A 24,107-nucleotide genomic window follows, 5' to 3' on the forward strand; every position below is an offset into this window, starting at 1 on the left:
ATACATAGGCAAGAATTTAAAAAATGATGTAAAAAAAAGTGTAGGCCTGTTCATCCCAGCTCGATCATTGAGCTTATAAAAAAAAAAATGGAACATTAAATCTTTTCATCGGGAACTGGCAAACCAGCCAGACAGCAACCCTAGCAGTATACCGGATTCAAACATACTATTCCCGCCAATATACAGTTGCTAAAATGCAGACTCAATCAAGCTACCCAGTGTTAAAAATATATATTTTTGAGTGATGACAGAAGGGGGAATATTCTGACAAAAATGTCAATGCAGGAGGAGGAGAGGGGTCACACAATGGACTTAAAAGTTTACAATTCGAGCACTATTTAGCATATGAAAACTGTTTACAAAAAAAAAAAAGGCACTTTGATTAGATAGTGACTTTTTACATGATTACTTTCACACTGTATTGTCTACACAAACAAGTGTGAGAAATGTATGCCACTCAGATGTGTTAGTAATCGCAAATTTACTCACCACTGAGCACATGTATATAGGCTATCTTGTGATACTGTACACCCTTGGAAACATGCCTGTGTCTTAGATTTGGTTTTAACACTTAGTTTTAATACTTAGTCTAATATTTAGTTTCCACTGTTGAAAATGTTAATTCTGGCACAAAAGGCAGACTGTGATCGCTGTAGCATTAGTCACCATAATTGTTTTGATTTTAACCCTACTGGCCTCATTCTGGATTGGTCCATGAAAATGGCCTATGGTGAGAATAAGCTGTTTTTAAAGGAGATCTGGCTCACACAACCAAGCAGGAGCGAAGCCAGTTTAATGAATACTCAAATACATTCTGTGAATGCTTCATATACTGAGCAAGTTGTGTTGACATCTAAATAAAACTTTTTTTTTTTTTTTTTTTTTTGGAGATTTTGTATGCTACAAACTGAATACAATTTAGAATGTCCTGGCAAGAAAGCTTTTATATACTAGTTGCTATATTTGTTAATGCAACTAAGTAAGTATAAAATCCGCGGAAGGAAACGTGATGGGCTCTCTGTATTACTGCAATGGTGCTGCAACAATACAGAAAGCCAGTCTCACATGGTTGCAGTGGATGATTTCCAAGACTTTTTCTATAGCACTTCCGAATAACATGTTATCCAATTCTGATGTAGCTCACAATATCTTAAGAGAGAACATCTTTGAACATTATAATGTCGAGAAGTCTTGACATACACACACACAATTGTGTATCATTCTTTTTCTATATATTTTATGTTTACATACACACACACATATATATATATGTAGTGGGGCTGTGACAGCTAATAAGTATGTCAGTTTGAGGCTGACAAGATCTATGTTCCTGTTAAGGTGAAAAACTTGTAGTTCCTTATAGGCGTCATGGTTGAAGTGGCTGGGGAAACTACATTTCCCAGAAGCCTTTAGGGCTGGTGGTATTTAGCCAAAAAAGGAAAACACACCTGTCTAATTGGGTAGATAAAGTGTTAATTAATTGAGTGTTTGCAATTATCTGTCCTTTTGTTCCTAGGGATGAAAAGGGATGTGGCAGGAGTGTTCAATGTGGAGACTGTAAGTACAGAGCGATTAAATTGATTAACTGGATTTGAAACAGGAAAACAGCTTAGCTGTGCTGTGTGAATTAGGGACTGAAATACTGTGAAGTTAGTATCTTCAAGTGAAGATAGGATTTTGGTTTGTTCTGTTTGTAAAAGTGTTTACAGGATTTTGGTTCAACTATTTACTTTGTTCCTGTCTTTTGTTTTGTTTTGTGAGAATAAAAGTGCGCCAAGGCGCTGAACGATAACTCCGTCTGTGGGTGTTTGCTATAGTAGCTTACAATAAAAGTATTAGCCAGCGTTGAAATTATATGAAGATTGAATTCATTTTCTGATGTTGTGAGGACTGACTAGTGCAGCCAGAATCAGATCCAATGTCATTCCTCAGAGAAGCAATGGTTGAACAATACTTTCCAGTTTCACTTCCCTTTTCTTTTCAAACCTTATCAGATTACTGCTGCTAATTAGGGCTCTTGTTACTATCTGCTGCATGGTTATTGATTTCTGTAGACACCATTAAAGGATATTCTGACCTTCACTACAAGTAACCCAGACAATGGAATTCAATTATAGTACGCTACAGACAAAAAAGAATTCAGGGAACAACTTAAAAAAATATATATATTTTCTAAAAACGCTTTGAAAACTAATCTACTTTTCCCCTGCCAAGTGTGTAGATGTTCCAGTGTACACTAGTTGGGCACCATGTTCATTAAAAACACACATTAAAAGCAACCATGTCCACCTGCAGTCTACAAAGACCTGTATTTAATTAGAAATGTCATGGGACAAAAGTTTAGTATCTTTGACCCAACATCCGTACCTGAGAATGCTTTACGATCCAGGATAACCGCTGAAACTGTGCGCTCATTAAGAATGGCTACCAGAGCGGGATTTATGCAAGAGTCGTCATTTGACAAGCTAGTTCACAGAGGTGGAAATGACATTCACAATACATCATGTTAATTTGACTTTAGTTCAGAAAACTATGAACCTAACAGACAATATGTCAAGCCTAGACAGATTTACACTATCCAAAAGACAAGAAAATCTTTCCTTTCCTTTATCTTTTATTTATATATTACTTTTTAAAGTATTCAACCTGGATAAATCGTTATGACATTCAACATGAGAAAGAGGGTGTGTCGAATGAACGTCAGTGTATCCAGACCGTGCTCCCTCCTGCAACAATGCTGCCGTTTGTCTGTTCCCACAATAGTCAGTCATTTGAGCATCAGCTTTGTTTGCCAAGTGCCTGACCTGTGATAAGATGGTGCAAGTGCATGGGAGCATCCAGCTGAACATCATTTTACAGCAATATCACTCTGGCTTCATGTAGCAATAAACGTCACATTTCAGGCTACAGAAATAGTTGCCTAATACCACACAGTCTGTGGTGGTGGTGGTTTTATTATTTTATGAAATTAACTTCAGTCAGGAACCATGTCAGGACTACCAGAATGCTTCTCACTCCTTTGTCATTTAGTCATGTTAAAAACTAATAAAGTGCAGATTGTCTGTCGTATGTGTATTTTATATGTTTTAAAGCAGATGAGATGTGAGATAATGAAAAAAAAAAAGATAAATTGCACCAGGAGTATACAAGCGGCATGCTATCCATGAGGATATCTCTTGCAAACATTTTGATAGGTAAATCGGTTTGCTTCAATTTAACCGAAAATCATTTGTGAATGTCACTGCTGCACAGCTAACTGAAAGGAATGGATTTCCTGGGCATGTAAACAACAGCTGAGCTGAGCACTGCCCTGAGGTCCCAGCTCTGGGCAGAATCTACTCTCATATCAGATTAACAAAACTAAATCACAGCTGACTGTGTCACACAGTTACAAAGCTTAATCTTTTCAGTGCACTTGACCCCCTTTACTTTTTTGGTCTTCTAAAATGTTAGTGATAAGAAACCTTGCCTTACTTTCTGCTGAACAAAGACTATCAGTCCCATCCTGAACTTGTTGGCAACTGTAACTGAGTGGGATGTTGGAAGTAATCCATTTTACAACATTCAAACGGAGAGGCTACATGATATTTCTGGGAGATTTATTCTGGAATTTTCTTCAAAAACACTTTGTAAGTAATGTAGATTTGATAGTGCTTCTGACACTGAATAGTCAACATTTAAAGGAAAACACTTTAAGGTGAAGCAAAATGATACTCTAATGCTTTTGGTTGTAAAATGCTTAAACCAAGATTTTTTAATAACAGTATTCTATTTACTGTGGCACTGAAAAGATTAAAGCATAGCTATTTCTCCTTCTGTGAAACATACATAATCTGTAATGTTTTACCTCTAACCAATAAAGGTATGAAATTTACTTTCACTTGTATCGGTCATACTGAATAATATTATTCATTTATTTCCTCGATTAGATTTTTCCTCAAGGACAGACCTGCAGATAGCAATGTGAGATATTGTACCTTACTGTAGTATTGGTGACAGAACAAGCAGCTCCACTGCCTTGTGTCTTTATTAAATTTTTGCAGCAGAGTAATTTAAATGTATAGTGAACAAAATTCCCAGAGCCACTCCTTTGTTGCTGGTGACCATATAGGTGAGTTTACAGTACACCATACCTGTTTGGTTTCATTCCAAAGTTGATTAATAATTCAAAGCTATCACATTTTGCAAGGATACGTACAGTATAGACAAGTAACAGGTTTATAAAAATGTTTCTGTGCATGAGTAACAAACAAATAGGGTTCTAATCTACTGTTATCTCAGTTGTGACCCTCAGCCTGTTCCCTGTTTCTCTGTTTACACTTATCAGCAAAGCTAGAATGTTGTAGGTGAAATGTATAAATTCTTACCAGCTAGCTTGTTTGTTTACTCTAAGTACATTCATAGAGGTGGACTAACGCCAGATAGAGTGGCTATTTCTTGGAAAAAGAAGGTATGATTTTTTTGATTCAAAACAACTATGGCTACTGTCAGGAACTTGCTTGGAAGACACATGAGCAACCTTAATATGACGTATAAGGTGTTGTGGTGACTAAGAGTTAAACCCGGTTGGCATTATTGTTAAAAAGGAACAGACAAATGCACCTTTATATTACTCAACTCTCTCAGCTACACTACCAAATGAAAGGCAGCCCCGCCACACCAGTGTTTAAGCCATACTTAATCTGTTACATATATGGCACTTGAATCAGCATTGTCAGGAGTTAACCACATAGTATTTGGCCACACAACTGGATTAAGCCAGTGTTACCTTTAGAATGCTACCAAAGCAGCTAAAAAAAATAAAAAGCACTCTGGAAATTGACATGATAATCATCTTATCAGGTGATTTATTATTATTATTTAGATTTTTTTAAATAGAAATTAATATTCCAAAACATAAACTACATGCATTTTAAATGAGTTTCCCTTAAATTTTCTATGAAGAATGTTGACTAGCATTGTAAAAAGGTTGTGCAGGCACATTTAGGTCATGATACAGCATTTAGAGTCGGACCAGGCTATTAAAGGCTATTTAGTTGCCATTATATTTCCAAATCAATTAGCTGTTTCTTGCCGATTTAAATCCCTGATGGAGAGTAAACCCAATGCTATGATCAAAAGATGAAGACAGCTCACTCTTCAAGGCACAGTAGAGAATATCACTCTGGGATGCGTTATTTAAAACCACCAGAGTAACTGTTGTGATTTACAGTCCAATATCTAACCATCAAAACTACATAAAAACTAACTACAATATATAATATCAATACAATATTGATTGGATGTTTGCATGCAAGGGATCAAATGTGCTGCAAAGTCATCCTAATTATGCATGGAATTTCAGGATTTCAAAGTCAACTTAGTCGTCTTACAACTGTAGACTGGTGTACAGTAACAAGAACAAGAGGAGAATAGCTCGGCATCCATTTCAAGGTAGATAACTACACTCAATATCAGCCCTAGAACTGTCTGCCCCAATTCCATTGACAGCTTCAGTTTGCCCTTGCTGTCATTTGTCATTTTAATCATAAATGCAGTTTGTGTTTTTCTACCATATAGAAAAGTATGCATTTCTTTCTTGTCTAACATCACAGAACTGATTCATTTGCTTTACACGTGTTTGTCATTGAATTTATTTATTTAAACTAGCTGTCCCATTGTTTTTATTCTACCCTACCCACTTAGGCTTTGGAATCCCTGAAACACTTACGGCTGGCACAGTTTGACCAGATCGTGGTCAGTGGTGGCTGGTGGCAGCCCTCGGATGTAGAGGTTGGTTTTGCTTAGCTGCTCCCATCCTGCATTGCTGCTGCTACTGCTGTGGTTGGTACTGCTGTTAGTACTGGGGCTGGGGGGAGCCATTGGGTGTGGGTTTAGAGCAAATGGTTGCTGTTAAAGAGATAAAAAACAATGTGTTACATTTTCCACACAACTAAACCACAAGCACACCGGGAAATCAATGACAATTGTAGTTGTGTAACTCGTAATGAATTGGAATTGTAGTTAAACCTAGGCACACCTGCATAATTGTAGTTATACCACACAGGCCTAATTGATCAATCACAGTTGAATTACACACCTTTCCAAGATTAACCATTTGCATTTGTTTGTTGTGTTTTACATTGAGCTAACATTATTCTTGTATTTTCAACCACTTTGTGTCCCATACGACTGTTAAATAATCTAGACATCATGTTTCTGTACATGTGCCTGTGATTCCTTCTGGGTTGTTTAGAATAAATCGAGTAAACATGGTATTAAGTGTAGTTGTTTATGCTACTTTTTCATATACTCGTAATTAGGGGTGCACCAATATTCGGTAGCCAATCGGCATGGCACCGATATAAGTAAAAATAACACAAATCGGCTATCGGCAGTTTTTGTTATTTTAGCCAATAACGTACACCGATATTCATCCTTGAATTTCTTCCAGCACAGAATTGAATCTTTGGTCAGCTGCGCTTACTAATGACACAAGAACATGTCATTTGCCTTGCAGTGCTGTGTAACATGCGATCAACCTGCAGTAAGCGTGCATTGTTTTTAAATATCTGAAAACAACAATAGGATAGCCGAGTTGTGTGAAGCAGAACAGACTTAAAAATACATTAAATCCACAGATGAACTGAGTAGAATATTATTGTGATGCTTTAAAAAAAAAAAAAAAAAAATTGAATGTCAAATACACAAATAAATGATATCTGTTTATGTTTAGAATTATAAAACAGTTTAAATATAGGCTCCATCTCTTGTTTACAATAGCTTACTTGCTCAATCTATTACTATCGGCCGATATGGGTAGAGAACCATCAACTATCGGCCAAGAAAATCTTTATCGGTGCCCCCCTACTTGTAATTATAATTGTAATTACTGCAGCATAATTGTTTTAATACAAACTCTACTCCTCTAAGAGCACTATTTTGAAGAAAATACAAAGGCAGTGGAACATTTTCAGACAGTAAAGCAGTAATGAAGAAGAAAAATTGCAAGACGCTACAACAATCATTTAACTGAACCATCCTCAGACTATGTTGTTTCTTGATAGTTTTACACTGTTATTTACAAGTAATTATTCTTTTTAATGTGCCTTTTTTTAAAGCTTATCACTTATAAGACAGCATTCAATATTGTAAGGTTTGTAATGTCAATTAATTTTACACAACTTGGTTTAAGTATCTGTGCACCCAATTTTCAAGGCTCGCATTTTGGAAGGTATTACAATGACAATAACAGTAATATAATAACATTGGTTAAAGAGTTAAATTTCGACTCATACTCAACATTTTACAATGTAATATCAATTGTCTTTAGCACATCAGTACCTACTCCCAAAGGCAGGGGTGGCCAAAGCTGGCCTTTCCAGGTTTGGTCTCTGTTGAAAATGGTTTGATTGAACCAAATAAACCTCCATCCAGACCTTAAAGTAGTTAACTATCTAATTGCATCCGCTAAATCTGGAGTTGAATGGCCCTCTAGGACCATTAGTGGACAACCCTACCTTAGGGTCTTAAAAACTGGTTTTATAGCTCCTCTGTCATTCTTTCTTTTCACTTTAAGTCACTGAAGGTAAAACACAGCAGCCATTTCCTTCACGTTAGACCGCATATGATATCTGTATAGCTCTTATGAATTTAAAAACTGCTGTCTCATACACTCTTTCTATGCAGGTCCTGCTGCAGTGAAGGCATATTGCTACATATAAAGATTAGCATGCAACTTCCAATAAAACTGGTAGAAATTCAATGCAGGCCACAGTAGCTGTTTTTGACTGAAATCTGTAGTATAATCATGAAGATGCAGTAATAAACTCAAAGCTTGTTCTCTGAATCCTATTCGGAATTGTATGGTTAGAATTGTGTTGTTATTTATGCACAAGATTACTGCAACAGATTTATAAGTAGTTGATAGGTTCTCACGAGCCCAATGTTTTAACTTCATTAAACATTAGAAACCTGCAATGCATGATGTGCATCCTGCACTGCAAGCAATTTTCAAATAAAAAAAAATGCTAAATATCCAATTATTTTGTCAGCTACAGTAATACATTAAATCCATTAAGCCTACACGACCAAAACCTAAAGCAACCTATAATACAGCCCACAACAGTCTATCATTAACTTCCTCTTACTCATTCATAAAAACAAAAGAAAGTGATTACTACTTAGTGTCCCAGGTGTTTTTAGGTAGGAACAGATATTGTAACTGGATGTTTTACCATTATAAGGTGAGACTCTTTCAAAGCCTATACAGGCCAATGTTAATGTTGTTTTGTGTACTGTAGTGCTATAAGAGACCACTTGCAATTGCAAAAACTCACGAATTGCCATTTAAAAAAGCCAAACATTTGTCAATTTTTTGTTCTGCCTTGCCATTACTGAATCCTGTCTAATGTTTGACATTATAATTGGTGCTTTTCAGCCATCGTGTTTTACCTGTAGAAACTTTTTGAAAAGTACTTAGACCTGTCATGTTTGTTACATTTTAATGTTATGTCAACTTACGTTATCTTGGCAAATAAACCTTTTCACATTAACCCTTTAAGGATCGGGATTGTGTTAACATGATCATACTGAAGTGGGATTCTAGGACTGCGATCGTGTAAACACAATAAAAAAAAGCACTTTGTTTTGATGACTTATAGGGCCACCGTACTTTGCAGTGCAGACTTGAAACACACATCAATGGACAGGGGAGGGACTGGTGTTCACTTCCTGATAGTCTTTTTTTTTTTTCGTGTGATGTCACTGAGAGGTGCATTTAGTGTCATATGGGCGGAGACAGTTTACAGCAGCCAGGCAGACAAACGCAGAAACAAAACATCACAGGAACTTGTTTAGAGCTGATAACATTTATAAATATCAAAACGTAAGTGGATATACAGATACTATTTCATGAACTAAATGTATCAGGTATGTTTTTTTTTTCCTTATTACTAATAATAATGGAATTAAAAACTATTAATTTATTTATAAATTTTTTTTTATAGGAACAGCCAAATACAGCCAACAAATGCCTGGTCCTGGGGGAGCATCCCACTGAAAAATGCTTGGTCCTGAAAGGGTTAAGTGTGTTTTTTAAGACTATTTAAGACTGAATGACAGAAGTCACAAAAAAGGCATATTCTTTGGGTCATTAAAACTGCAAATTAAAGTTTCTACTTCATTCTTTTTAAGAATGCTCTAAACAGATCAGAACTGTTTAACCTTGCATTTCCACTTACTGCTGAATTTATTTTAAAGCAGCAAAAAATCAGATTAAATTCTACTGTGTATTACTGTGCAACATGCAGGAAAGCTGCTTCCAGTTGTTACCATAAATATCTACTATAAAGGTTATCATCATTGACTTATCACAGTGGCGATATGCCTTCCTCGCTAGATTTAATATGTGATTTAATACATATACTTGATTTATTGGCAAAGCAGTCGTAAATATAGTTTTGGCTTGTTGGTTTACAAATTACTCAATAAATTTCAGTTTTTTGCGTTCGATGAGATGGATGCCATGTATACTGTTTATGCCATAACTCAATAACATGTATAAAAATAAAAATAAACCAGAGCCCTACAATAGCAAGAACCCCCTCATTTATTATTATAAAACACGAGTTACTACACTATGAAACATTTCTCTTGTATGGGCTTGTATTTGTCATTAGCAGGAATCTCAGCAAGGATTACTGAACATATATTTGGTTAATAGTTTAACATGAATGACACAACAGAACAACTAGCTGTCTATTGTTGTAAAAGGTCAAACCACTATGTTAAATTCCTCACTGACTTTGCTTCCCAGCTGGTTGAATGCCCTATTAGAGGCCAAGTTTACTGTATCAGTCCGACTGTCCAGTGTTTATCTGACTGAATATTTATTTCAAATTCCAATAAACACAAAGTTAAGAAAACAAGTGGTTTTTTTTTGTTTTTTTTGTTGTTTGTTTTAAGTCTACATAAAATTTAAATGTAAGGCTGACAGAAACTGTCTCATTTGATAGGAATTGTAAACAAAGTGTAATATAAAATGCTTGCATGGGTATTATTTATATTTAAGTACATTGCCTCCTTGTTAAATTTAGGCACAAAATGTAGACTGCTGCATTCTGAAAACAGAACAAGCACACTGCCTCTGTTTTAGATATTATGACTTCATTTGTTAAAACTGCATATTGGCTCACTTCATAAAAACCTATATGAATCATCTGACTATTCCATTGGTGGACAGAATCCTCTGCAGGAAGTGTTTCACTAGCAGAGTATGGCTAAATGGGGACAAAGGGAACCTCTGAGGCAAGTAGTAGTAGCGCCCTAGGTTTTGTGTCCTTTTTGTACGTACACATTGATGGCTTACAAAGCCCTTTGAAGGGTTGAAAGCCTGTTTGTTTTCTTGGTACTGTTAGCCTATTCAGCCCTGAAAGTCAGGGTGTAAATCTAAAAAGCAGAGCATCTTATCAGCCTGCTCCAGACCAACAGAGGCAGTCATATCCGCACACAGAACACAGCCTTCCAGAAAAAGGCCTCGCCCTCACAGCATTTTCTCATTGCACTGCAAACACCCCATGGTGCTGTGACACCAAACGAATTAACATGTAGAGCCCTGAGGTGTTTCACATTGTTAAAACCTTTTAGCTGGTGGAAAAAAAACTTTGGGGATACAGTATAGCCTGCCATCTGTAACAGCAAGATGTTAATTTATGACTGAATTAAAACTATCGGTATATCGAGATAATTACGTGTGTTTAATTAACTTGTAAGACAAAAGTAACCAGAAAAAAGTACAAAATAAAATCATTAAAAGTTTTTAACGAATAGTGGTGTAAAATTGTGTAAAAAGACCGATAACTTTACCATTTAAATATGAAATAAAAAAGGATAATAAATCTGTATAGATCAGGTCAAATTAAGACTCATTAGAAACACAGACTTTTTGAGGGATATTTTCTGGGATGTCCTGACCATCTTATCTGGTATTTCATAGCCACTTTATTCTGTAGCTGTCGCATCGTCTCCCCCTAAATGCTTCCTAAAGCCCATTCATTCTGTGCTTTGAGAAACAGCAAGTATTTACAGTTACACCAAGAATTCCGTTTTTCAAATAACCTTGTGCAGTCTAAGCATTACATAGATTTACATTGAAGACCTTTGCACTTTACCGCACACTAATGCTTTGTGAATACAACACAGACACTGTACTTATAAGTTGGTATCTGTCAACTTCCACAATTAACAACCAACATAAATACAGAGTCCAGAATTTGGGGCCAAATTAAAATGAATACAGCACCGGTAAATCAAAAACATACTTCTAAATCGTGTGCAGTATTTACGTCGTGCGAGGTTATCCGTAATTTACACACCTTAGGGTACATTACTGTAAAACAAATACTGTAGTGGGATCTCAGCTGTTTGTAGTAGATAAAAAATAAATACAAATAAAAACACTGATGCCAGCGTTTCCAGCGCCAGTTCAAAGTAGGTTCAACACAACAGTACAGTGCAGTACGCGACATTGTTTAAAAAAAAAAAAAAAAAAAAAATTAAAAACCGTCAAACTATGGCCATGAAATCACTAACCCCGGCCTTTAAATTACATTTATGAACACATACATGAAATATATAATTCCCACCTGCTTGCGATATGTCGTCCTCAAAGGGTTGACTGTATTTGCAAAGATCATTCCTATAATTTTGAGTTGCTCCCGATACGCAGTTGTAATTATTTTATTTTTTTTGTATCCAAAAGCTTGGCTTGACAGAAAAGTGTGTCTCGTAGCCTACTCTATTTCAGATAGAATTGAAGGTTATTACACGGGTCCAGTAATCTGTTGTGTTGTGGTGTGGTTACTTCTTGTTGCCTCTTTAAAACGCACTGTGCCAATCCCTGTGAAATGTAACCCTGATTCAATCCCAATTTCGATACACCGACCAGTTTATTTAACCGAGTTCATTGATCTGCGTTTAGTTCCCTGCAGCAAGTAATCCCACCTACTGCGGGAGAAACCATTTAGTGTTTAAAGGCAGGGGAGGACAACAATTAGAAAATAAATATACAATAAAACAAGTCTACCTACACCATTTAAAACAAACCTTTATTATATGTACTACTTATTTAAGAATGTAAAAGGTACCATACTAATTGAAAGACATGGATATTTCTGAAGATGGCATTTGGTCAAATTGTTTTGCCCTTGAACGTAAATAGTTTATCTGACATGCATACCACACATTCCAAAAAGCAACCATCAGCTCTTCCTGTGCTGTTTTCAGCACAGCACAAGACACCGGCGAAGTTAGTCAAAAAGAAACATTCAAAGTTACAAGGTTTCACATAGAAGTAGAAGAAATGGATTAATTTAATTTGTCACTGAAAAATATTTTTGAGAAGCACCTTCTGTAATTGAATACACTGTTACACAGTAAATGGTGTGTTGTAAACAATTATATTATTTTGAATTGTTATAAGGTCCTTAACTTTGTATTATTGAGGTTTAGCATCGTGAAAACCATTAAGCGAGGGTAATATTAGCAAAACACATTTTACAAAAGAATAGGTATTAAATGTTATTTATTTTCTCAATTTATAATATCATACAATATCGGGCTGACATCTGTAACCATTATATTCCTTATTGTCTTCCCTATTGAAGCCTCTGGTTTTTTCCTGGATTATGAACAGTAATTATCACTGTAAATTTCATATATTTTAAAAAAGAAATATATAAATATAAATTCTATTCATACTATATATTGAATATCGATTAAGTCTGTTCAGCTTCTTGCTCTCTCACTCTCTCTCGCTCTCTATATCTATCTATCTATCTATCTATCTATATATATATATATATATATATATATATATATATATATATATATATATATATATATATATATATATATAATCTCAAAGTAATGTGCAAAACTGTTTCACTTTATTTTTTTAAATGTATTTATGCAAGTGCTCTTTCCAAAAAAAAAAAAAAAGTATAATCCACATTATCAGCCTGATGTAATCAATTAACTACAAACATCCCAGATAAGCAATGCAAACAAAATGAGTGAAACAAAACACTCCAATTGCATTGTAAATAGATTCAAAACACAATGAGGTTAAACACCGTTCTTCAGCTGCCACAACAGGACTAAAGCAATTATAGCTCCAGAAAACTACATTCCTTACTAAGATTAATGAGCAAGCTGTAATGTCTCTGCCTTGTGAAATCAAATCTGTATTTTCCAGCCAGGCAAAATACTCTCAAGCTCCCATATTGAAGCACCCATATGACTATTTCAGAATAAAACGCAGCTACAACCATGAAGTTGTAATAAAACTACGGTTACAGCACAAGAGACAGGGAGACATCCAATACATAAACCTAATTACTGACAATGGAAAATAGGACATGATGAAGTACAGTATTACAGGTTTTAAAATTAACTACATGCAATGAAAAGTGAATTGATGGGAAACTGTGATACTGAAATTATTATGCAGTAACTGGATGGGTAGCTATTTTTCCAATTAATTGAGCGGACTGTAACATCATTCAGTTGTGTCCTGCCACTTAAAACAAAATCCTGTTTACTGAAATTGTAAAAGAGCATAGCGGGTGTTTACTGAGCCAACACAATTCAAGTGAAAATAATGAGGCCTGGGGCTAATCCGAACTGTAATGGTTACAATCCTTTCAAAGGTACCAATTCACTACATCCAGCAATCCGCAATGTCAGAGTTTAGAGCTTTTAACAAAACCAACCAAAAAGTTTCTGTTGTTTTTACGCTGTAGTTTTGGTACTAAGAAGGAAAGGTAACTGTATTCCATAACCATACTTTTTGGTTTGACTGTAGGTAAGATTCTTAAAAGCATTCTCCCCTTTTCATTATAAAAACCCTAAAGTACTGGTAATTTTAGATGTTCCATGTAGTCATTGCTAGCAACTGCTATAGTTATCCAAACTATCACAGTTTTCACTTTTACTTGAACAGATTTAAAACCCCTGTGGTGTTTATTTTTATTTTGTTAAAAGCTTTGAAACATATAGAACACCTGACCTTTTTGCACCCCTTTTAGGCATGGTCTGAATGTTAACATGCCAAATGACTAAGTAAACACTGTTAATATGTTGTTTTTATTTATTTTATTTTTTTAAAGCTAATAGACGTAGCAACCTAGGTAGGAAATCAATGTGATTTTGTTAGAGATCGTAGTATGTAATTGTAATGTAATTCTGCACATTTTTACTTGAAGACAGGGGACATTTGGAAACAATAAAAAGTTAAAATATCAAGCTGGTTAATTAATTTATAGGGTTATCTTATCATTTATGTTTTCTGCACTCAAAAGGTAGCGCTCAGATATATTTGAGCTATCAAGGAGGGTTAGTGCTGCAGTTGGTTCCCCTAGCTCTGAATCACAGCCTCAGCCCTGGAGATTATCTAATGATCCCCACTCATGGTGTGTGGGGGTAATGTCATGGTTTCATCTGGATAGCTACAGCTCACATTTTACAACTCCCCTCCAATTATCGGGTTCTTACAGAGAATGACGGAATACATGTCAAAAGAGCATTTCTAGCTGTATTTTGAGTAGCTACAAGACCAACATAAAATTCATGCATTCACTGGCTTAAGTCTGTATTCATCCAGGCTTTGTTACATCTATTGTGCCTTTTGTAAACCCATCATTTAAATTAGAATAAGAATAGCACAGATTACCTCCTAAAAACAACACCATCTATGTATCTATTTAATGCTTTTTCTTATCATTGGTCTTTAATGAATGTGTCATGGGAATCAATATAAGCAATAATTAAATCAGAACAGCAAACAGTGCTCAGTCCCTTTTCATATTGACAACTAATTTAGATAAAACATGCTTTTTCTTAGTTGCAACAATAAGTAATATTCCTATCACCTGTACCTTGTGTTTATAACAGTTAATTTTTTCCTTAACTTGAGAAATTTTCTCAAGCGTGCCCTGCAATGACATTATTATTATGTCTTTCTGAACTTCAAATAAAATAACAGCCAAATAAAATGCAAATTAGTTTCGGCAACCTTTGCATTTTAATATAAAGCATTTATTATTGAAATATGAATAGGGATTGCAAAAAGTCTGATTTAAAAAAGAAAAAAGAAAAAAGCATGTGTGCTGAAGCTTTGCTTCTTTAAAGCAATGCTATATCACCAGCTATTTCTGTCCTTAAATGACTTCTTCAGGTCATAACATGTTATCCTTTGTAATTATTTATATATTACAATTTCCATTAAGATGCATAGTTTGAAACCAGCTTAACTTCAACACAACTCAATCTGAATAAAGTTAATATTCAAAATGCAATAGTCTAAATTGGATGGTTTAAAACAGTACTACAATTTTCAATGTGAATTCGCTTTTATTTATATGTAACTATCTCACTGTAATACAGAACTACACTTCTTAAAACATTTTTCATTGTGAAATGTCCTTCAAAGCTATGGAACACAAACCCTGTTGATATAATAATCTTTTATTTATGTATTTGTTGTCAGCTTATCAACAGAAAAAAAAAAAACACCTCCAAGTCTCTTCCTCACACACACACACACACACACACACACACACACACACACACACACACACACACACGCCACACTACACTACACTACACTTTGTCTAAAACAGCAGCTTAGCACACTGGCAAACTTCAGTGATGACCCTGCATTAGAAAATTGTGACATTAAACCCCAAAGCTCAGCCTGTCACTTATTTCAATGAAGGGGTGTGAAGTTGTCTTCCGGCAGAAGGCCTAGCCAGAATAAAAGCTGATCCATTGTCAGCAGCCACACGGCTAGTTGCTCCTCAGGAGGGGGCACCCACAGGCAGTATTCATGGGCAGCTGGTGGCCACTGTAGCCCTGCCTCTCTCCATTGTGTTTAAAATGGATGACACCACATTAACAAACCTGTCTTCAAACTTGTCATTTAGGCTCAGCGTAAATCCTTCCTCTAAAGCAGTGATTGTACAGTAGTAGAAGCAGTAGTAATAACACTACAGCATTAAGCTCTGTATTATAAATGGAAGAACCTTTGAAATGAAATGAAAAGCACGAGTTCATCTGAATGTCACCGAAAAAGGAAGCTTTTGTCAACGTTAGATCAAAACAAGATCAGCTGGAAAATAGAAGCCCTCCCTATCCTGTGAAACTCAGATCTCTTAGGACTGTATGCCATTTCCAGATTTTGTTTAGGAATGTTGCTGATACAGTTTAGTTAATTATTATGTTTTGTTTGCATTCTAATGTTATACTCTCATCCTAAGACGGACAGCAAACAAAACAGGGTCATCTTTAGTAAATAACATTTTACAATACATGTATATACAGTATATTGCTTTAAGTAAATTCCTACAAATGTAACCCAATTCATATTTGAATGACAAAATGCTTTTGCTGTCTGGAGGAGTTTAAATCCCAGATTTTAACCTCTCGGGAATAGCTAAAGGTCACATGATGCAGTCAATAACAGAAAAAAAAAACAATTCAGCAAAAACTAGAGGTCATTTCTCCAAACAGCCCTAGGAGCATAGACAGTGGAGCACTTGATTGTGAGAGGGTTAGTAAGGGATTCCTGGCTCTCCAGTCACCTATGTCTGGAGCTAAAATAACTTAATGCAATTTTTATAATTTCTGAATAGACTGATGAAAGATCTGGCTCTACCCCTAAAGACGATTAAAGACTACTAACATCTTTCAGTAAAAATAAATCAATGCCACAGTTAGGTAAGCTTGGTGTATGCATTTCAGTAAAACTAGGACATGATCACGATAATTATACTACATAGGTATATAAGGTTTAAACAGTTAAACAAAAAAGGTTTAAACAAAAACAAACCCAAAAAACAGCATTTATTTCAGGGTGTTCAGATAAATAAATGATTATATATATATATATATATATATATATATATATATATATATATATATATATAATATATTATATATATATATATATATATATAATATATAAGGTTTTTTTATCAAAACGCCTTACAGTATAACTATTAAATATCCTGATGCTGCATAAGCAGGGCCATTAGAACTCAAGACATCTTTTTAAATCTGTTCATGTGAAGGTTGTTTTGAAATAATACAGCTGTCACTGCTGAATCGGTAGAGCAAGCAAATTATCAGCAAGCCCCACCCCAGCCCTTTAATACATGCCTTTCATTTTCATCATGAAATGAAACCAATCCAGCTGACTGCAGTATGTGCTCTCTATAAAGCAAAGACAAACACTGCCCACTACTTTAGTTACATTTTTAAATACAGATATTTGTTAGCACAAAGAACAGGAAATACAGATTATTTTTAATATAACAGTGAAAAACATCACCAACACACCACACTTCCATCGCTATCAAATGTTATATTGTACACAAACGGTAACTTAACCATCTTTATTGAAATTGCTTGGATGTGCTGTATAATTTCCATTAGTTAAGCATTAAGAAATGTGCATTCATTTTGCAGTATGCTGGGGAAGATATTTTAATTGCAATGTTATCTTAAGTGTTCTGCTGCTACAAACATGACAACACTTCCTTTAAAGACTCAAATCTTTCTCCTTCTAACTTCCGTCTCAGTCATTTCCTCAGTAAAAGCTGTATACTCCCACCCAGCCACAGAAACATTTTCAGAGCAAGGGTGGTAAAAGGATGTAAAAAGCCTAATGTTTACCTTTTTGGTTAGACGGACTGGGTGAGAACGAGGGCCAAAGCCCATCTGTGGCAGAGACAGCAGCATCTTTACAGCTCCTGGGTGTCACAGCCAAGTCACGCTAGAAGATTGTGTTGCACAGGAAGCAAAGATACTAGCAGCAAATCCGCAAGTCAGTCTGTTAGAGGGGGTAGGGCAGCACTCATAACTTAATGCTGTTTATGTATGTGGGTCACGGGCAGTTCGCTAACAGTAAATAACTCATTCTGAGAATGGGAATAGAATTTATATCAGAAAAAAGGAGGAGCAGTTTGATCCTGACACTCTGTGAGTGAAATGCCATTTAAACCCTCTGCCCTGGTTCCCTGCAGTACACAATAAAACAATATGAGGGATAATGCTAGAAAGGGGTTTCATTTAAAATGAAATGACCATTGTATTTCAGGACTGACAATGCACTTTCCATTATAGTCTCAAGCGAGCACAGTGGAATTCCAAACATTTTAAAAAAGCTTTGTCACCGAGCGGGTATTCTTACTCTGTAGCACTGAAGCTACAATAAACTTAAGATACTTTCTAAATTTGCTATTCATGTATGCCTTCGTTAAAGTATTAAATGATTTAGCATTTTCACACTACTACTACTACTACTACTATGACTACTACTAATAATAAAGATATATTAAACCAATATTGCTATCCTACAAGAGGAAAGCTTCCAGGCAATTCTCTAGACAGATCCTGCTTTAAATATATATATATATATATATATATATATATATATATATATATATATATATATATATATATATATATATATATATACAGGAATAAATAGCCTTATGGCAACCTTTATGTATCTCCTAATGCTGTTGTGATGGAAGGTGTATTCTCATTTATACAGCCTTACATTTTGCATATAAAAATGTTATATTTCCTGCAGAGAATGAATAAGACTCAGTGAATAAATTACGCATAGAGATTACTGTATAAGACATGTACTGTTAAGAGTCCCAGTTCAAACCACGCCGATACCACTCTGTAGCCAATTGAAACAAACAGGATAGATTTCTAATTCCTTTCAACTCAATCCCAGTACCAAAGAAAACAAATCATACTATATTTCAGTTTACCTTAGAACTATTTTCAATGTCTGTATTTATTAACTAAAAATAAATAAATGACTTTTATGTTGCAAAAAAAACCCCAAAAATGTATTAACTACAACTGGCTGAACAAAGACTGCAGTCTAAAACACAAATATTCTTATCACAACTGTTGGTACTTTGTAAGATTTTTTAAAATAAATATTGAGTAACTCATTTGGGTGTGGTTTATATTCAGTTTTTATTTATTTTTTTAAGTCTAGTTTTTAAACATTAATTAATTTCAGAGCTGTCTCAAAAAAGCCCTGTTAATATATATATATATATATATATATATATATATATATATATATATATATATATATATATATATATATATAGACACACACACATACACCTTTTAATGCCCTGTTAATGTATATATACACCTTTCTTTGGATGCTGTATAAGAAGATGAAGCGTTCAAGGATTATGCTAGGGTTACTTGCTGTAAGAGTTAAAGCTTTGTAAACAGGATCCTATGTCACATACTTAGTGAGACTTGAATTCTAAAATTACACACAAAAGGAAAATGCAGTCTCTAAAATGAAACACTACACCTGATTTTATTTCAAAGACTACTGGAATTATGGTCAACTGACAGTTAAAATAAATACAGTTGTCATTTTGATAAGAGAACCATTCTCAGTCATGCTTTCATTGATTTTATAACAAATCTATCATTATATTTTAATGAAGAGCAATTTATGAAGGAAGTGTCTCAGTGGGACAACTGTGCAAGGTCGTAAAATCACACAACAAACTATCACGTTCCAAGGAAGTGTGCATAATATGTTGCATTTCACCCTTTTCAGCGGGAAACGAAAGCTAAGATTAAAGACAGCTGTATAGTTCACTGCTTCAGTAATTCTTTTTTTTCTATTCCTGCTGAACTTAAGTTACATTCTCAAAGAAGAACAGCTTACTCAGGATCTAGATAACTCCTTTAAGATTTGTAGGTGTGATGAGCTTCATTGTGTACGCCCAATTACTGAAATGCATGACTAGCTCTGTGGGTAAAACATTTGCATTACAACCTAAGAATATTTAATTGTTACAGCAGCAGCCAACACTTTAGTCCTTATATTTGTATTGTTGCTAATGGATGTGTAACCAATGGATTCCACACTTGTTTGCTATAATTTATGGATTTGGGCTTCATTACTCTCCACATACTTTTCCAGTCTTCACAGATGTCATGAATAAGTAATACAAAGTAAAAACACTACAGATAGCTAATATAGATTTATGGGTGCTTTTGAGGTTATTCCAATTTTTAACTATTTTCATGATTTGCAGTATAAAAAAAACAATATGAAACTTTTGCATTTAACTTGGCATTACTAGTGCATTTACTAGATTAGCTACTGAAGTTGAATATGGATAAAAAATACTTCTCTTGTATTTCTGTTGACATTTCTAGTATTTTTAAAACTTTCATTTGTACTTCACTATAGATTTCTATAGAACCCTTTATTGGTATATTAACCTGTTCTCTGTACTATCAGCAACTGTTTTCTCTACAAATTCTGTATTACCAGTTTTTGGGCTCAGGATAAAATGGAGGCAAGCTTTGCACTCCCTCCAAAGTAAGGCCTAATACTACAATTCCAAGAATAAACTAAATAATTCAAAAAGACCAGTACATTTTAAACAACAGAACATGAAGAACTGTACATGGCCTATTCCAATGATTAATCAACATACTCAAACAGTAGCTCCAATGCTGACAGGGAATGTATTCCAGCTGCATGCTAGGCTGAACCTGGAAGAAGGATGTTATGGTGATGAATCAACATTGCTGTCTATTCACCTTGCAGTAGCAGCACTGCTCGTATTCTTTAAAACCTACGTAAATACCCTGGAAAGCATGCTCCACATCACAGTTATTGTATTCTATCACTCCCACCCTAAGACTAACGTAAACAAAAATGACTGAATTCACAGACTTCAGGAGAAGCAGAGCCTCCTGAAAGAAAATGGTACCAATTAAAAAATTAAATACAACAAAATTGCTATTGTATTGTTCCTAAAAATGAACCTGAAAGAAGACTGGAAAATAGGACAATGACAACTTACAACATTGTGGGCTACTGCAGTAGTCATTATGTTGGTGAAATTATTTTATTTTGCTATAGCAAGGGTCAACCAATTTATTCAGAATGTTAGCTTTCGGAAAGCTATAATAAACCCAAAAACAAAACATTTCTCACTGATTGATTGAAGACATATCTGAAATTACCCAGCAGAGAGTGAAAATGTTTCATTGGAATGAGAGACCTACAGACAATACCTACAGACAGTCATCCATTAAATGTATATCTTTTTAAATGATTCCCTGAATATGTTTATTTTTATATTATAGTTTGTTTATTGTGTAAATGCCATGTGCCCCACATAAGAAGAATGGGGTATTTTAATTATTTTACCAGATAAATATTTAATAGATGTTGGTCAGTCTGTGAGTACTGGGCAGCATTATGACATACTGTAGTGCTGTCCATGTTACATGGAGTTTAGGATGTACTGTAACATCTGTCATTAGTAACATGTTACAAATTGGTCCCAAATAATCAGAGACAGACTATGATATAAGCATAAACTAAACAAGATGTTCATTTAAAGTAGTAACACACGCTATAAAATATACTTATCAATACAAATACAAATGTATTATAAAATAACCACAACAAGTTTTTTGCTCCATCATTGCCAGACTGCCACACCTTACTAACAGTTTTAACATAGCACTACATATTTTTTTTACATTCAAAGCTCCTAAATATTTGTAAAATGATATTTGTTTTCTATTATACACATTCATAGTTATAAGTAATGCTTTAATGCACTGATAAACAGTAAACAGTGTATACTTCTACACTGTTAATAGGTATTATACACCAAAATTACACAAACGATCCTCGCCAGTTAATAAAGAACGACAGTGGTGTTTTAAATGGAATGAAACAGTACCACACATTAGAGTTACAGTGTGCTAACCCATGGATGGGACAGTGACATCCACAGAGATTCATAGGGACTGATTTATAAAGCTCTTGACCTAGTGTTTGGCTGTTGTGTTCTGAAAGGAAAACAAACTGATAATTAGACACATAACTCATAATGTTGATTTAAAGACCACTTATGTTGTTATGTACAGTAGAAAACACTGTTGTATGCATTACCTTTCCCTTTCAGAAACAAATAGAGGTGTCAATTGTACACATGAGTATAATCTGTTACTTTACTCATTATTTTGCCCTGCAATAAAAAGGGGGATTGGGGACGGCATACTTTTTAACTGCTATTAAACATAAAAAGTGCTTTTTTGCATCAAACAACTTTACAGCCTGATATAAACCACAAATTCTGAGATTTAATTACTTTGAGCAGATCTTTCCTCCATTTGTATCTTTACTGAACACAGCGTTCTGAAGCAGTGGTGAAACGCAAACATTGCCATTAAAGAGTTAATTATTCCCAACTGAAAGTACATTTTGGTTAGCTGAACACAGATACTAAACAGGCTGTGCCCTACTGTACAAACAGAGCATGTACACCCAGACAGGTAGACCCATTAGAGAGCTCTATTACTGTGTACTGATATAAGACCGCTGGCCTCACTATACATGTTGGACCATGTACACAAAGTATCTTTTTTTTTTCTTCAGGAAACTAAAATCAACAATAACATACTGTACTTCTCCACCATGGCTGCTTCTAATATTAGCTATTAGTATCAAGACAAAGAGGATCACCGTGACATAGATTCACTATTTCTTCACTCAACATTCACTAAAAAAAGAGTGTTCCACACTAGAGGGACACATAATTAGTTGCATGAACATCTTCTACACAACGATTGCATTAAAAGGAATTAACAATATATTTTTTAATGAATAATACATTTTATGAAAACATTAAAAGTTGAGAATTTTGTGTTTTTTCGCTATCCACAAGGGTTAATCACAAAGGATGCAACAAAAGGATATTAAACAATTAGATAATTTTTGTATCACAAAATCAAGAAAGATTCTTTGGGTTCTTAGAACAGTCAGCAAGTGTAAGCCTTATTTGGGTGTACGTTAAAATTTAGGGATGATAATGCTGCTGGCATCAAATTCAGATAAGAATAGTACGTTTTAATGTCTTGGTCATTTTCCCACAGCTGGACTTTATTTTGCCAGAAAAGGGAAGCTGCATTTTTAAACCCAATGTTAAAGTAACTTTCTATTTGATAACCCTGTAGCATTATTTGGAGCCTTTGAGCAGGAAGCAGATCTCACACAACAGAATCAACAGGCTTTTAATACATTACGCCTGTTATCTCTTCACATCTTGTGCTTGCTGTAGAGGCCAATTTTTCTGCAGGCTTTTCTTTTCAAACCATTTCTAATTGAACTGTGAGGGTAGAGTCATGGCACTGCCTGGCTATCGGCAGGAAATAAACCCAGAGACAGAAAGCTGTAGTTTAAAGTGCTGTTACACACTGTATTAAACATAATAACACAAAACACAGGAACAAAAAATCACAGCACAAGGGCCAAAATAAAGGTTCAAACAAATGAATAACACAGTTGTAGTCTGGGCATTAGTCTTCACTACCAAGTTGAAACCGCCTGCCCGCCCGCCCGCCAACCCCGCCCCCGCCCGCCCGCCACGACCCCGCCCGCCCACATGCACGCACGCACGCACGACCCCACCCGCCTGCACGCACGCACGCACGACCCCGCCTGCACGCCTGCCTGCCCGCCAGCACAACCCCGCCCTCCCGCACGAATGCACACACGCACGACCCTGCCCGCCCCCACGCACGCACGCACACCATCAACAAACAAAGGAGTTCTAGCTCTTTTATACATTTGGCCACTCCCCATTTAGCGCAAATTACCTAATTTGGGAATGGCCATACCTGTGATTGCTGGCAGGGATAGATTTAACCCCATCCCTGCCAACCTTACATTCCCCTACACACTAATTACAGCAGCAGGGTTTCTGCCCTGCCACATGAACATTCAATACATGTGTGCAGATGCCAACTGCTGTACATGTTTACAGGAAATGACTGGCATCAAACAAATATGGGACTGGGTAAAATGCAAGAAAATCTGAACAGTTCTTATTGTTCATTGCCACCTGGTTAATGTCTTTGTTTGCTTTCCATAGATCTATCTAGCTGTTTTAATATTATGTGTTTAACAATACACTTGGGGCACAATATGTTACCTATCACTATATGCAAGTCCCCATATAATATAGTGAATAACAATA

General features: G+C 35.3%; 1 protein-coding gene across 3 annotated transcripts in view; it reads right to left on the reverse strand.

Moving 5' to 3' along the window:
- LOC121323055 (RNA-binding motif, single-stranded-interacting protein 1-like) overlaps positions 1–24,107 on the reverse strand; it is a 52,510-nt gene that overhangs the window by 20,123 nt on the left and 8,280 nt on the right. For 2 of the 3 annotated variants that reach the window (XM_041263781.1, XM_041263780.1), the window contains exon 2: positions 5,711–5,889. In XM_041263781.1, the coding sequence (XP_041119715.1) occupies positions 5,711–5,889 (179 nt within the window). Of the gene's footprint in view, positions 1–5,710; positions 5,890–11,624; positions 11,955–24,107 lie in introns of those variants that run through there. The other variant, XM_041263782.1, reaches the window with a different exon arrangement.

Source organism: Polyodon spathula, chromosome 11 (genome assembly GCF_017654505.1).
Source record: "Polyodon spathula isolate WHYD16114869_AA chromosome 11, ASM1765450v1, whole genome shotgun sequence".
In the NCBI taxonomy this organism is placed as follows: Eukaryota; Metazoa; Chordata; class Actinopteri; order Acipenseriformes; family Polyodontidae; genus Polyodon; species Polyodon spathula.